The sequence below is a fragment of the Parasteatoda tepidariorum genome, chromosome 8 (assembly GCF_982258835.1).
Source record: "Parasteatoda tepidariorum strain Cologne lab strain chromosome 8, Ptep-v5.0, whole genome shotgun sequence".
NCBI lineage: Eukaryota > Metazoa > Arthropoda > Arachnida > Araneae > Theridiidae > Parasteatoda > Parasteatoda tepidariorum.
Window position 1 is genome coordinate 97,353,058 of NC_141762.1, and position 17,104 is coordinate 97,370,161.

The 17,104-nt window shown below is 29.8% G+C and overlaps 1 protein-coding gene and 1 long non-coding RNA gene across 3 annotated transcripts in view; both read left to right on the forward strand.

Annotated features, from left to right (window-relative positions):
- The window catches only part of LOC107440992 (voltage-dependent calcium channel gamma-1 subunit), a 163,993-nt gene that overhangs the window by 99,431 nt on the left and 47,458 nt on the right, over positions 1-17,104 (forward strand). For both annotated transcript variants that reach the window (XM_016054224.4, XM_016054150.4), the window contains one exon: positions 16,138-17,059. In XM_016054224.4, coding sequence (XP_015909710.1) covers positions 16,708-17,059 — 352 coding nt within the window. In that variant the 5' untranslated portion in view covers positions 16,138-16,707. The remainder of the gene's footprint in view (positions 1-16,137; positions 17,060-17,104) is intronic.
- Positions 1-17,104, forward strand: part of LOC147806565 (uncharacterized) — a 394,172-nt gene that overhangs the window by 44,697 nt on the left and 332,371 nt on the right. The window lies entirely within an intron of this gene.

Here is a 17,104-nt window from a genome sequence, read left to right on the forward strand (position 1 = left end):
TGAAAAAAAACCAGGAAGAGAGAAAAAAAAATACAAAAACAAAATACAAAAGTAAAATATATAAACAATTACAAAAGGAAAATATTCTTAAATAATTGAAAATATTGTTCAAAAAACCTATTTTAAAAAAAAATCACATTTTTAATCGAAGCAAAACGTTTGGTAAAGGATTTTCACAAAGTTGTATGCTCTGGTTAAAAATAGGAATTTGAAATGAAAATAATTTTCATTATTTTCATTGTTTTCTTATTTAAAATTTTCAGGCGACCTCAGGTCAATCCAGAACTGCTGTTGCTTGAACGGGGAGACATGTTCATGATTTGTTTTTTTCTGTATGTCAACGCTTAAAATTTTATTTGCAAACCCAAAATATTGGTTCGGCTGTTCAAACACGATTCTAAAATGCTTAAAATTGAGCCGTGGTGGCTCAGGGGATAGAGCGTTCGCTTTCTAATGAGTTCAGCCGGGTTCGAATCTCTGCAATGGCTAGTCAATACAAATTCCGCACCCGGCTTGCACAGAGCTGGACGCAAAAATTTTCAGTGGTAGACGAATCTTGGGTTAGAGTCCCTTTGCCGTCAAACTAAGCATTTGAGGTTTTCGTGGCTTTCCTCTCCTTAAACGCAAATACGGTTAGTTTATTCTAAAAGTCCTCCTCAAAAAAGTCAAAATTTTCCCAATAATTGATCCAGGAGTTCCCCTGTCTTCTGGATTTGGGTTCAAAATTACAAGGTTACGTAAACCTAAAAATGGGGTCGGCTGTTTAACGATGGTTATAAATTAAAATTATAAAAATTACTTGCAAGTATCCATTATATTTATTTATCCATTGTAGAAAATAGAAATAAAATAAAATTTATCTGCATAAGAGTTAACTAAAATAATTGCATTAATTAGCAATTACACATAAATTTATCTCATCTGATCATATGGGAATATGATGATTTTATTTTATGCATTCATGCACTGCATATGTATACGATCGTATTATTTAATCCCATCACTCATATATGGTCGTTTTACTTTATCTGATCGGTCATGTATACCATAGTTTTATTTCATATGTATGATCTACATATGTATGGTCGTTTCATATCATCTGATCATACATATTATCGTTTTATTTCATCTAACCAAGTGTACATATTATCATTTCATTTTATCTAATCATGCATACATATTATCGTTTTTTCTCTCCATCTAATCATGCATACATATTATCGTTTCATTATATCTAATTATGCATACATATTATCGTTTTTTCTCCATCTAATCATGCATACATATTACCGTTTTATTTCATCTGATCATGCATACATATCATGTTAATTTTATTTAGTTCTATCATTTAAATTTAAGGTTAAATAAAACAATTTATTAATCATTAATTAATCATTGAGTTGTTTCACCAGAACAAATATACATATGATCATTTGATTTCATCTGATCATTCATAACTTATTCTTAGCAATCATGCGTATGATCGTTTTATTTCATATGGTCGTGCATATGTTACTGTGAATGACCGAAATTGGAGGTTGTTGACTTCCACCGGTGAATATTGACAATCACATAGTCGCTTTGGTAAAGGTCCGATATATGTACTATGTCTGGTTAAGCGCCACTGCCAGGTATACATTTGCCCGGTATGCCTTACATCAATATTTTTAAGGTTCAGTGCTACTGCCCAGTTTTCATTTATCTATCTATCTTCAGCAAATATTAAAATATCGAATGAATATAATAATGATATCAATGAATAATTAATATCAAATCGGATATAACAAATATTTCGGACATTCACCAAAGTGTCTAAGTGATTGTTGACATTCACCGGTGAAAGTCGACAATCTCCTGATTTCGGTCATTCACTGTAACACATATTATGATCATTTTATTTAATTTGATCACGCATACGTATGGTCTTTTTACTTTATCTGGAATGTATATGATCATTTCATTTTATATATATGATATATATATATATGGTAGTTTTACATCATCTGGTAATACATATTATCGTTTCATTTCGAGTGATCACGGTCAGTGAAATATTTCACCTGACCAAATATGCATATGATCATTTGATTTTTTTCTGATCACGCATAACTCATCATAAACGCTCATGCAAATGATCACTTTATTACATCTGATTACACATACATAAAGTCTTTTTATTTCATCTGATCGCGGGTATATACGTTCGTTTTATTTTATCTGATCATGCACACATATTATGATCGTTTTATTTCATCTGATCTCGGGCATATATAAGATCGTCTTATTTTATCTGGTCATGCACAAATATTATGATCCTTTTATTTAATCTGATCGCGGGCATATATAAGATCGTTTTATTTTATCTGGTCATGCTCAAATATTATGATTGTTTTATTTCACTTGATCGCGGTAATATATGGGTCATTCTCACAAAAACAGTCATTTTCATGTCCCCAGTATATTTTATGTTTGTTTTACAACTTACGGGAAAAAAATTTTCAGGGAAAGTGTCCTTCAGAATGCAGGCTAACAAAAGAATAAAAATAAAATTATCAATTTTTTTTTATTTATTTTTTATTTTAGGTAATTAAAACATACCAATATGTCATTCCCGCACTTGTCCCCACTGTTGATTTAAAAAAAATAAAAAATTATTTCTGAAATAAAAATAAAAAAAAATTACGAATTCGTGTTTTTTATTTCAGACTATTGAAATATAGAATTCAGAAAATCAATTTTAAACTTAATTTCTGATAAAAATATTCACACAGCACTATTTTAAACTTTGTCCCTAGTGTTTCGCGTCATTCCCTCACAACAATGTTCTTATCACCTGCAATCTTCTTAGAATAAAAATATTTTAATAAAAACTTTAGCAGTTAACAACTGGCATCATAGAACAAAATTGCATTATGTTTCCATATTCAACTTAAAGAAGCTTTGCTGTGGAATAAATTTGAATGAATCAAACCAGACAAAATTTTTTACATTTGTCATTCCCTCATGTCGTTTTTTAGAGTAAAATAAAATACAACTTCATTGAGAAAGTGGATAATTATATGCTGCTTTCTTGTATGAATATAATGGTATGTGATTGATTTCAGAAATAAATTAATTAGGCCTAACTGTTATTTTTAAATTTTATTAAATTTCTCATTCCCTCACTAGTGTATAAAGTGAGGGAAAGACGCTGAAGTGAGGGAATGATTCAAGATGAGTATATCATAAAAAAAATTTTGTTCTGTCGTGCCAGCCAATTTTATTTCCCAAACCTTTAAAAACTATTAAGTATATAAAACTAAATTATAATAAATGTTAGATATACTTAGTATGTTATCATTTTCAAACTTGAGGTAGCTGTAACTTAGAGAAAAGCATGTATTAAAATAAAATATCATTCCCTCACATTTTAAACAGTGAAATTAATTAATTTATTTAAATATTAAGTATAATTTATAGGATATATACTTTCTTTATAATGCCATTACATATTTCTATTAATATAAAAAGTTTCAGAGCTTTTTATTCACTTTACTTTTTTGGGATTTTATGAACTGAAAAATGACAGTTTTCGTGAGAATGACCCATATACGATCGTTTTATTATATGGGTCATTCTCACAAAAACAGTCATTTTCATGTCCCCAGTATATTTTATGTTTGTTTTACAGCTTACGAAAAAAAAAAATTCAGGGAAAGTGTCCTTCAGAATGCAAGCTAACAAAGGAATAAAAATAAAATTATCAATTTTTATTTTTTATTTATTTTAGGTAATTAAAATATACCAATATGTCATTCCCTCACTTGTCCCCACTGCTGATTTAAAAAAAAAAAAATTGTTACTGAAATAAAAAAAAAAAATTTTAAAATTCGTGTTTTTTATTTCAGAGTACTAAAATATAGAATTCAGAAAATCAATTTTAAATTTAATTTCTAATAAAAATATTAACACAGCACTATTTTAAACTTTGTCCCCAGTGTTTCGCGTCATTCCCTCACAACAATGTTCTTATCACCTGCAATCTTCTTAGAATAAAAATATTTTAATAAAAACTTCAGAAGTTAACAACTGGCATCATAGAACAAAATTGCAGTATGTTTCCATCTTCAACTTAAAGAAGCCTTGCTGTGGAATAAATTTGAATGAATCAAACAAGGTAAAAATTTTTACATTTGTCATTCCCTCATGTCATTTTTTAGAGTAAAATAAAATACAACTTCATCGAGAAAGTGGATAATTATAAGTTGCTTTCTTGTATGAATATAATTGTATGTGATTGGCTTCAGAAATTAATTAGGCCTAACTGTTATTTTTAAATTTGATTGAATTCATCATTCCCTCACTAGTGTATAAAGTGAGGGAATGATTCAAGATGAGTATATTATTAAATTTTTTCTTGTTCAATCGTGCCAGCCAATTTTATTTCCCAAACCTGTAAAAACTATTAAATATATAAGAGTAAATTATAATAAATATTAGATATACTTAGTATGTTATCATTTTCAAACTTTAGGTAGATGTAACTTAGATAAAAACATGTATTAAAATAAAATATCATTCCCTCACTATTAGTGTCATTCCCTCACTTTTTAAATAATGAAAATAATTAATTTACTTATTAATTAATTTTAAAAATAAATTAAAAAATTAATAAATTAATTTATTAAATTAATTAATTTATTTATTAAATTAATTAATTAATTATTAATTATTATAAATTAATTAATTATAAATTAATTATTTAAAAAAATTAATTAATTTAAATATTAAGTATATTTTATAGGATATATACTTTCTTTATAATGCTATTACATATTTCTATTAATATAAAAAGTTTCAGAGCTTTTTATTCACTTTACTTTTTCGGGATTTTATGAACTGAAAAATGACAGTTTTCGTGAGAATGACCCATATCTGATAGCGGTAATATATACGATCGTTTTATTTTACCTGGTCATGCACAAATATTATGATCGTTTTATCTCATCTGATCACATAAATTAATTATTCTTTTGTATATCTTTTTACCGACTGATTATACTTTGAACGTATTATTTCCTTTCACCATGCATAAATATAATACTTTTATTTAATTTCAAAAAGCGTTGTTTATTATCGAGTTTATTTATATGACTAGTTCATTAGACGTCGATGTCGAAGCAAACGTCTACCATAGTTTGATTACGACAGCTCTTCCACGCCTAACTAGATTCATTTTCATCGTAGTTTCTCAGTAATAGAGCTGCTCGTGGTTGTACATACCAATTAATTCTGAAATGCGTAACAAGGAGTTTCACTTCGTCAAGATTCTTGTGAATGGGAAGTGATATAATATTTGGCGTGGTGGAATATATTTGAAGAAAATCTATTGTACTAATTAGGTCTTGTACTAAATATTAGCTTTAAACACAGATTTAATATCATTCAGCTTAAGGTTGTGTTTCTTTAATATTGAAGAGTGAAAAAATACATATACAGTCCCTGATGGCCAAATTAGTAGACGCACTATAAGATTCTATGTAAAATCTTAACTATCAGGTGATATTGTACAGCTTTATTGTTTTAATGCCGTTTACACTTGTATGTGTTCGTGCATCAATTGGTTATATTACACGATATATAATATAAATTAAACGGTATATTTTATTAATATAGAATATTTATTATAACAGTTATTATATTAGTGTATTATAATAATTACACCAAATTATTAGACGTTTATTAATTACATGTTTTAATAATTACATGTTTTGCACGAGTTTATGTGCAATACTTTAATATTTAAACATACATGTAATGGGTTTTTATTCAGGAGATTTTTTACATACTTCCTATTTGTATTTATTTTTAACGTATTGCATTACAATGTTAACCAATTGATACCCGAACGTAACAACTGCAAACCGGTTTCAGTCACGTAAAAACAGTATAGCTGTATACCTGATAATTAAGATTTTGCATCGAATCTTATAATTTGGAATCTAATAATTTGGCCAGGGGCTGTATGCCCATACTTTCTTTATATAGTGTGTTAAAATTTCACAATTTACAAATTATTTTTGTAAAATAATTTTTCACTCAATGAGTTTTTTTTTTCCACAAGTCGTGTTGGGAAAATTTTTATCCTTTCTGATTATTCAAGGCAGTGGTTTTTCAAAAGAAAGAGAGGTATTTTTATTCAAGGCAAAAGAATTAAATAATTTAGGCAGCTTTATTTATTGCTTTGAATAATTAAAAAAAAAACGGGTAGTGTTCTTTCAAGCTGAAGAAGAAAAAAAATTGGTATTTTTTAATGCTAAAGAATAAATCAATTTATCTTTAAGAGAATGCTTTATTGCGGAAGAATTATTTCTTAGCAAATTATGTTTCTACACCCTTGGTATTTTAAAATGATTGGTATTAATATTAAAAACTAAAATGATTGGTATTAAAATTAAAACGATTGATATTTAAAATTAAATGATTGGTATTAAAATTGAAAATTAAAATGATTGGTATTAAAAATTTAATGATTGGTATTAAAATTGAAAATTAAAATGATTGGTATTAAAAATGTATTGATTGGTATTAAAAATTAAATGATTGGTATTAAAATTAAAATGATTGGTATTAAAATTAAAACGATTGATATTTAAAATTAAATGATTGGTATTAAAATTGAAAATTAAAGTGATTGGTATTAAAAATTTAATGATTGGTAAAATTGAAAATTAAAATGATTGGTATTAAAAATTTAAAGATTGGTATTAAAAATTAAATGATTGGTACTAAAATTAAAGTGATTGGTATTAAAAATTAAATGTTTGGTATTTAAATGATTGGTATTAAAAATTGAAAGGATTGGTATTAAAAATTAAATGATTGGTATTAAAATTAAAAACTGAAATGATTGGTATTAAAAATTAAATGTTTGGTATTAAAATGATTGGTGTTAAAAATTAAATGTTTGGTATTAAAATGATTGGTGTTAAAAATTAAATGTTTGGTATTAAAATGATTGGTATTAAAAATTAAATGTTTGGTATTAAAATGATTGGTATTAAAAATTAAATGTTTGGTATTAAAATGATTGGTATTAAAAATTATAAGGATTGGTATTATAAAGTAAATGTTTGGTATTAAAATGATTGGTATTAAAAATTAAAATGATTGGTATTAAAAATTAAATGATTGGTATTAAAATAAAAAATTGAAATGATTGGTATTAAAAATTAAATGTTTGGTGTTAAAATGATTGGTATTAAAAATTAAAATGATTGGTATTGAAATTAAAAATTAAAATGATTGCTATAAAAAATAAATGTTTCGTATTAAAATGATTGGTATTAAAAATTAAAATGATTGGTGTTAAAAACTATAAGGATTGGTATTATAAAGTAAAATGATTGGTATTAAAAATTAAAATGATTGGCATTAAAAATACATTGGTATTTAAATTTAGAGAAAATTGGGTATAATATGAAAAAAACACAACTACTTCGATTTAGTAGGAACAACATATGACGCAATGCTAAACGAATGGAATTCAGTTGTTGTTTATTTAGTTATTGTTATTAGTAGTTGTTGTTATTTGTTTTAGTTGTTGTTGTTTATTTAGTTGTATTTAGTTTCAATAACTTTTCTTTATAATGCAATAAAATCTGGCCAGCAGCTATTTAAACGATCGAACACTTCGTTTGTTTATTTGTGGCTTGAAGTTAGGCTCGCAGAAAATGCCGTTCATGGGTTAAATTTAGTAGGAACAACACAACCTGTGACGTAGGCTATATTATATCCAATTAAGCTAAGGTAAGCTAAGAATAAATCGTCATGCTTGGAATGATGAAAGTATTTTTTTCAAGATATCAAAATGCAAGCCAATTATTGCATGATTACTTCCCCATTGCGTAATTCTGAGTAATCCTTCCGTAATCACAATTTGTTCATTCTTTCATGTATTTTCTGCATTTAAAACGTCATTGTTTACTCTAGTTTTACCTAAAATAACTTTTTCTATTTTCCATTAATATTTTCTCCCATGGTATAGCTCCCTCTTAAAGCTACAGAATAAAAAAAAAATCTTGTAAACACGGTGATAGTTTTAAATTAATTAATGGATTTGTGCAGGTAGCATTATTGACTTTTTGGCAGTTACAGATACATCTTAATTTGGATGTAATGAAATGATAATTCTCTCAGAGAAATAAATAAAATCGTTTACGAAAAAATTGATTTATTAATTATTGAAAATGGCCATAACTCGAAAATATAAAAATAATAAAGGGAAGAAATCCCTTATAACAAGATGAAGATAAAACATTCTCTTAAATGGAGAATTTTTTGTTAGAATTTTTATATTCAACTGGGAGGCCCAAAAGGAGAAAACCACCAAAAATTAGAAATTGAAAGTTAATGAATTGTTCCTAACGGAAAGTTAGGAGCATCGGAAGAGATCCAAGGTTGGTGATTTACCGAGAGATAACATTGCCAAAAATAAAGCCCACCCAATCAACCAAATCAGCGCCGGATTACCCATAAGGCCAGACTAGGTCATGGCCTGGAGTCCCCAATGATTAGGGGTCCCCTTAAAATGTATTTTTTGAAAATAAATTTTAAAAAATTAAGAAAAACAATGATTTAAAAAAAAATCAATTTCAAATATATATGTTATGATTATTTTTTAGTTCTAATTTAACTAAATAAGGTAAAATTTAATTTATTATTATTTATTTTAATTTTAAATATGTTTTCTTAATTGAGAAGATGTATAAATACTTTATATATTTGAATAAATAAAAAATATACGAGAAAAAGATTTAATCTGAGAGCCCCAAAAATTTGGATGACCTGGGGCCCCGCGTACGCTTAATCCGGTACCTACCTGATAATACCTGATTATACCTGATTGAAATATAAAGTTAGCCGTTACGATGATCGATAAGAAGAGAATAAAATATTTTATATACGCTTTTTATAAATTGTAATTGAAAACTAAATAATTGATTTAATTTAATTAAAAATCGATTAAGAATGATTTTAAAAAAATAAGTTAAAGAAATTTTTAAAGCTGGGAAATATGGTTGCCTATTGTGGCATAACAAATCATATTTTTTTAATGATTAAGAATTAGAATTTAGGTAGTTCTCTTTAATGTTTAAGAATCAACAAATTAGCTTTTCATCGCTTCTTTAAATAATATTCGCGCTGTGTATAGCTATTAATTAATATACTCAGTTGAAAAACTAGACAATCACAGTAAATAAAGGGAGAAGTTGACAGAACTTTAATTTTATCTCAGCAGATCAGTGTTTGTCTTGATGTTCAAAAATTCCTATAAGTACACACTTCTGTGAAATTAAGTGAAGTGAAGTCATCATAACGCAGTTTATTATTTTTCAATTCACCGTAGAGTACTACTTAAATGGTAATACTTAGAACTAGGAGGCTTCGCCCCCTGCTCGCTCCCGCTCGCCAACCCCCAGAGCTGCTTTCGCATTTCATTTCTGATTGCTTCGATATCCGATGCTCGCTCATTGGATACGTTCTTAACGTCTAGCATTTGTATACTTTTTTGAACACTGAAGTTCCGAAAACTTTTCACTGTAGAAAATTCTAAACCCGTGCATTTCAATATTAATTTGAAATTGCTAACAGTTCACATATTTTTCGTAATCACACTATTTTAAATTTCAGTTGTTGAGAAAAGTAACTGTTGTAAGTTTTGTTTTAAAGTCTTTCCCACCAGAGGGCTAAAACCATGTGTTGTAAAGCAATATGAAATAGTACTGAACGCCGGATGTAAAGCATCGGCTTCGATGAAGATAATTTTGTGAGAATTTTTTTGAGAATTCACCCGATTAGACATATGATGCTCACTACGTGCTCTTGCGCGCCGAAGCCTATCAATTAAAAATGAAAACTGTTGCCAACACGAGAAAAGAAATATCATCGGTTTTATTGATACATACGTATTAGCGTTTTATATAATATAGATACTTAAATGGTATGATTTGTTTATGTTATGGGTTTGAAGAGTAGGCTCTCTTCAATTTGTAATTTAGTGTCTGTCATATTTTCCTTAGTTATGTTAATTTCCTTTTTATTTTACTATAATTCTTTTTTATAATAAATTATGAACAAAGAAAGAAAAATATTTATAAAAATTTTTTATTTTATAACCGTCGTTGTACAGCCGACCCAATTTAGACTTTACGTATACTAATGTTCAACTCCGTAGCCTCGTAATTGTGAACCCAGTCCAGAAGACATGGGAACTCTTGTATCAAGTATTAGGAGAACTTTTGCCTTCGTGGAGAACTTTTTGATGGAACTAACTCGCACTTGGATTACATAGAGAGGAAAACCACAAAACCCTTCCACGGTTAGCCTGACAGCAAGGTGACTCTAAACCCATGATGCGTCTATCTCTGAGTATATTTTTCGTCAGCACTGTGGTCGGTGCAAGCTGGATGCGGAATTCGTATCGACCAGCCATCGCTGGAATTCGAAACCGGTTCACCTCATTGAACCTCAGTGGTACATGGATCATGGGTTAAAGTCCCTTGCCGTTAGGCTAGCTATGGGAGGTTCTCGTGGTCGTCCTCTCCTTGTAACGCAAATGTGGGTTAGTTTCATCAAAAAAGTTCTGCACGAAGGGAAAATTTCTCCCAATTATTGACCCAGGAGCTCCCTTGTCTTCTGGGTTGGGTTCATAGTTACAAGGCTACGTAATTGAACATTAATCGTAAACCCAAAAATTGGGTCGGCTGTTCAACGACGGTTATTAAATAAAATAAAATTGAAATTATTCACTTAACATGTATGTACTAAAAGGAATTCTGTATGCTTACGCTTGTGCCTCTACTTCCCACGTTCAAACAATATTATCTATTAGCATTATAAATATTTAGATCTATTGGTAAACAGAAGTAATTTTTCTAAGTAATCTTCTTTTGAAATAGCATTTATATTGTTTTAACATTATATTGCTCAAACAAATTTCATGAGTTCGCAATCGTAATTTAATATTTTCACTAACCAGACGAGCGGATATATAAATACTATTTTTGCTTGCATCTCATTGTGCATGAAGTGGATCGTTAAGCTCTAAATCATTTAACAGATATCTTTAACTGTTATTTATAACAGTATATTAATGTTATTTTCTCAAAAATAATAACTGTTAAACGGTTAGTAATATTGATTATTTCCGATTTTTAAAAGCCCTTAAAGGTGCGTTTTTCTTTAGGTGTTTTTAAAAAGTACTTAATTTTACTTACCTGATCCCTTGGGCGCTGAACCCATGTTCGAGAGTCCGTGGGGTTCGAACCCGCCCGGCCGAAGATGAAGAGGGTATAGTTAAATAGTAACTGATGCGCGTTAAATCTGTCGAGTCGCAAAGTCCTCCCTGTTCCAATAACAAATCAATACCTCTGGGGGTACTGGATTGGAGATTGATCGTTATCTGATTAAGGTCAAAATTACGATCTGTGGATGTATGAATGGGTCCACTCTATAAACGGGCGTGACGTATGGATGTGGCAGAAGTCGAATTCTTGGCCACAGATGGCGCCACTGGAAAACAAGAACATTCGCCCCCTCTGCCTCAACAGGCATACGTCGACAACAATTGAGTGTTACTTATTAATCAAACAATGGATCATTTTTTTCCCCTGATTAATAATAATATAAGTGGATTATTGATTTTCAAGGTAGGAGGAAGTCAAAATCTTAAATAGTTATTAGAAATAGTAAAGTGAAAGTTTAAACCCTTAAATGTTATTATTACTTTTTACTCTCATATCTATACGATCAAAGAATTATAAATATTCTTGAAATCACATTGTAAATATTCTTATTCAATGGGATTGAAAATACTAGTCTGTTAAAATTGTTTTGCTGAAAAACTTGTCCGACTGATTTTATTACTGATTATATACTTGAAAATTACATAGTTTGAAATTTATGAAAAAGTTTTCACACCTCGCAATAATAAACCTTTTTGATCATTGTCCTTAATTTGACCTTAAAAATAAAAATCAGTACTAAAAATATTCTGTGCTTCCGATCTTCAAAATTACCTTCAGATAAAGGAATTATATAATAGTGTGCTACATTGCTTTTTGTTTCCGTTTTCAGAGCTATGTTTGGCGATTTAATTATTCTGTCTATATTAGTTGCACAAAAATTAACATTCTTTAGCTCAAACCTTTAAGCACTTTCTTCATCAAACAAGTGAGAGGTTTAAAAACTATTTTAGAATACATAAATTTAATTTAAAAAAGTAAATTTATTTGTCTGTAATTTATTTTGAAATGTTATCTTCACCCATTAGTTAGCATATTTAAGGTCTAAATCTCGAACAATTAAGATCGTATCTTAGAGTTGAAATTTACCGTATTGCATTACAATGTTAACCAATTGATACAAGAACGTAAACAAGTGCAAACCGGTTTCGGCAGCTTAAAAACAATAAAGTTGCATAGTGCCACCTGATAATTAAAATTTCACATGGAATCTTTTAGTGCGTCTGATAATTTGCCCAGGGACTAGATACTAGTTGCTAGGGTTGCTTTGTTGTTATTTTTAAGAACTTTTCAAGTACAAAATGTTACTAACTGTAGTTTAAAATATGATTTAAAAAAATAATCTATAACTGTAACCATTAGAAAAGAACAATTACTTGCGGTATACCATGCATATTTCAGATTCTAAGCCTAAGTTTTATTCTACAAAATACGTAAACCATTCCCCTTATTCATGAAATAAGTTATTTCAAAGATTCTTCTCTAGAAACTAAGACTTAAATATAGTATGAGACATGTGATTGACATCCATCCTCTTATAAAGCTCTTTAAGATTGCCAGATTCCCAAAGTATGGAACACCACAAATGAAGGTGACAGAATCGATCTTGACTCAATTATCGACATAATTTCGGAAACTTTCTCTATGACGGAATGGCAGCAGGGACTACTTACTCTCTGTGGCAACAAGTTCTAAATGGTTTTGTCCACAGGGAAATGAATTCCTGGAATAATATATCGACCCGCAAAACCTTTTGCGTGGAATATAACTCTTAACAGATACATAAAACTATCCGCCGAGAATTCTCATTTTGCTCTTATGAATTAATGTATGCTTTCATGTAAACGTAGTGGCGATTATGTGGCGAACGATAATGCGAGCTAGCAGGAGAGCCTTCTTCTTTTATTAATGAGAAGTTTTATTTTTGTTTGGAGGTGTTTGGCATCATTTTTATTCCGAAACATGCAGCCATATTTGATGTTTTTAACGTTACCGAATAAAGATTGATAACGGTAGGTGGAAAAAAAATCAGGTTTTGGGAGCAGTTTTTTAAAAAAAAATAAATTTCTTTTGTTATTATTTTGCATGAAGTTAAATACAATGAATCAAAAATGACTACAATTATAAGTCATTTGTTCTATAATTAATAGTGATATTTACCACAATACTCAAATAAATTTTCTAAATTTCGAAGACGAACTTGCAATTATTGAAATTCAAATTTCTTCCTGGTATTGTATTTGTCTAATTTTCAAGATTTTTTTTTTCAATCCAAATGAAGACAATATGTACCAAAGGGATTGATTTTCGGATAATAATTTGGAATATTTTTTCCTAAAATCAGTGTTTAAATTGAAGATTTTCAAAGCTCAAATGCTGAAATTAATAGCGCTAGGGCATTTATGGAATCGTATAGTGGACAATTTAGTGTAACCTAGACGGATCATGGTTTAGAGTTCCATTGCAGTCAGGCTAACCGTGAGATGTTTTCGTGGTTTTTCGCTCCATGTAGCGCGTATGCGGGTTAGTTCTATCGAAAAGTCCTCTTCGAAGCCCAAAATTTCGCATAATATTTGATCCAGGTGTTCCCTTTTTTCAGGATTGGGTTTGAAATTACAAGACTACAGAATTGAACATTGGTAGACGTAAACCCAAAATTGGGTCTGCTGTTCAGCAACGGTTATGAAATTAACATAAAATCAAAGGTTTCAGTTTTCTTCTTCTAAAACCATTCAACACTGCATTTCATCCTAACTTGATTTTTGGGAATCTCTCCACATTTTGAAAAATTCTAATAATTTAGTTAATGATCTTTCTGGTATCCCACTTTTTCCCAATGTTTGGATATATATTCTAATTTAATCTTCCCTGGAGAGTTTCTGCCAAACCCCACTCACATCTGTTTCTTATCACCCTTCTTTTTATCATCTTGTTCGAGCTTGTTCCTATACTCTGATTGGTTAAACCACTTTGCTGGTGTTTATGTCTTTACTTTTCTAATATCACATGGTATTTTGGACACTATAGAAGGTTTTTGTTTAGCAGACCGATGCTACTGTATGTCCATTTCTATACTTGATTTGTATTTTATTCATGTTGCTTTTCTCTTCAGTCTACGTAATGCAAAACCTACCTTATCCTTTAGGATTTAAGAAGAGCAATTAAAGTATGCCTAGCACAAAGTATCCCTAGGAAAGGAATAACTTGTGATGCTAGTTATAAAGCTAATATAATATTAATACAATAATTAAGCTAATACACTATTAAAAGAACACAAATAAAGGCAAAAAATTATCCAATTTCTTTTCTTCTTAATATCATAAGGAACATTTTTTGCTACAATTTAAAAACAGCTTTGCTAGAATCACTTGATAATTTTTTTGAAGTTATAACCTAACCTTTTTTTGAAATCTTATTTGTCTTTTAATTTCTCTAACGGATTATTTATGATTAACCACTAAATTTTCTTCCTAGTCATAAACATGCTATTCAAACATAAAAACGTAAATTTTCTTGGAAATTTATTTAGCATATAATGTTATGCGTTGAAAGAGTTCGAACGGTGAAATTAGAAATATTATGAATCTTTGAATGTAGTTTCGATCTTTTCAATTTATACAATTTATAAAACGATTCTTTTAACCAGTTAAGCGCACTTGACGTACAATTCAGGGATGATTATATTCCGGGTGTATCCCGGAATTCAGGGGGTTCCTTATCATCCTTCTATGTTTAGAAAGTAACCGCAGGGCATGTCAATTTTCTGCGAATTTCCGCCCAAAATTCCGATTATTTGAAGACTGTTGATTCACTCGCTTTGAAACTAATCAAACAAATGAAGACGAAATTCGAGGAAATTTTCACAGAGCTTTGCAATTTAAAATTAAATTTCGCCAAATCCATCTTTCGATTCTTGTAAGAACTAATGTTTTCTTTCTTAAATGAGGTTCTATAAAAGTGTGATGTTCTTCATGGGTAGGTAATTTAATTACAAATCTTAGTTCAAAAACATGCTGAGTCAATAAATTGATATCGAGTTTTTGCGCATTAAATTTTTAGGGTTTCTCACTGTGGGTCCCGATCACCTCTGGTACATACACGTCGGTCCAAATCCCTATTGGGGTACATATGACGTATAAACTCGTCAAGTAAAGTGGAAAATTACTGTTCACCATCAAAATTCGAAATTTCAAATGAATATTATTTGGTTGTATGCCTTCTTTATGAGCCACGATGACTCAGTGGTTAGGACACTGAACTGTCATTGTGAAGAACTGGAGTTCGATCACCAGTGGCGGCTTGAAGACCGCTCAGCTTCAGATCTGTGGGTGGAAGCTTGCTTGGAAAGTGAAAACGGCTTGTGCGCACATTGCCACAATCTTGCCGTTGGTCTCGAAATTACAGAGCCTTAACCTCCATGACTCCCCTGGCCCAGAACTGGCTGGGATGCTTTACTCTTATACTACCTTTATATTGCTAATAGAATTTATAGTGAGGGTCGAAGAGGTGCTCGCTGCCCAAAACCAATATTTTTGTTTTTAATTTCCTATCCTATATCCTATATTTTTAATTTCCTATCTTATATCCTATACTTTTAATTTCGTATCCTATATTTTTAATTTCCTATCCTATATCCTATACTTTTAATTTCCTATCCTATATCCTATACTTTTAATTTCCTAACCTATATCCTATACTTTTAATTTCCTATCCTATATCCTATACTTTTAATTTCCTAACCTCTATCCTATACTTTTAATTTCCTATCCTATATCCGATATTTTTAATTTCCTATCCTATATTTTTAATTTCAATTTTTTATTTATTTATAAATTTGTTTTTATCTTTGCAGGAAAACTTCTGCTATTTGAGGAGAAAAACATGAAGACAAATGTTTTAATCCTACACCAGACATTTTTTCCTTGACAGTCAATTTTCGACGAACATCCGTATTTCAAAAATATTGAAAGTGACAGTACTTCCTGATGCAACATCTGAAGTATGGAACGTTGTTCACATCCTTTAAAGATTCGAATTCCAATCAGGCTGCCCACTTAAAATTCAGCCAGTTTTTAATGGTTAAAAATAACCTAATTCTTGATTTAGAGAATTAATCAACGTGTGAAAGATTAATACAATGGATAACCAAGAATAATAAAAAAAAAACTGTGAGAATATGAAAAACGGTTTACTAACTCAGCGTTCTAATCAACTCTTAGTTAGTTAACAAACGCTAATCTAACTATATTCTTTACTAAAGCAATACTTAAAAGGACATTGTGTTAATCTGGTATTGAATTGTGATATTTTTGGTGGAATTTTCAAGCGTTAGACTCAAGCGTTAGACTAGAAAATCGTTACACTAGACAAGCGTTAGACTAGACTCAAGCGTTAGAATTTTCAAGCGTTAGACTAGAAAATAATGTCAGAGGTACCAATGACTCAGTTGCAAGCCGCGCCGGCGGAGGAGCCGAGAACGAGAAAGAAAAGCGCAATCCAAAGGATTCGACACAGGGTGTCGAAGAAGCGAGACCCAGCGGCAGTTTTAGCTTTTGAACAGCGCCTCCTGATGGCGGCTACTATAGCTGTCTTGGTGGCTGCCATTGTTTGGATAATCTCTATAACCACGGATTATTGGTTTCATGTGTTACCTGAAAAAGGATCGCCCATTTATATTAATAAAACAAACACGTACTTTGTTAGGAGTTATTCTGGCTTATGGAAGATTTGCAAATTCACACACCCTAATGGAACTCTGAGTGGAGAGCCAGTCAGTAAGTAGAATTTTGATTTGAAAATTAACACTGATTTTTAGATTA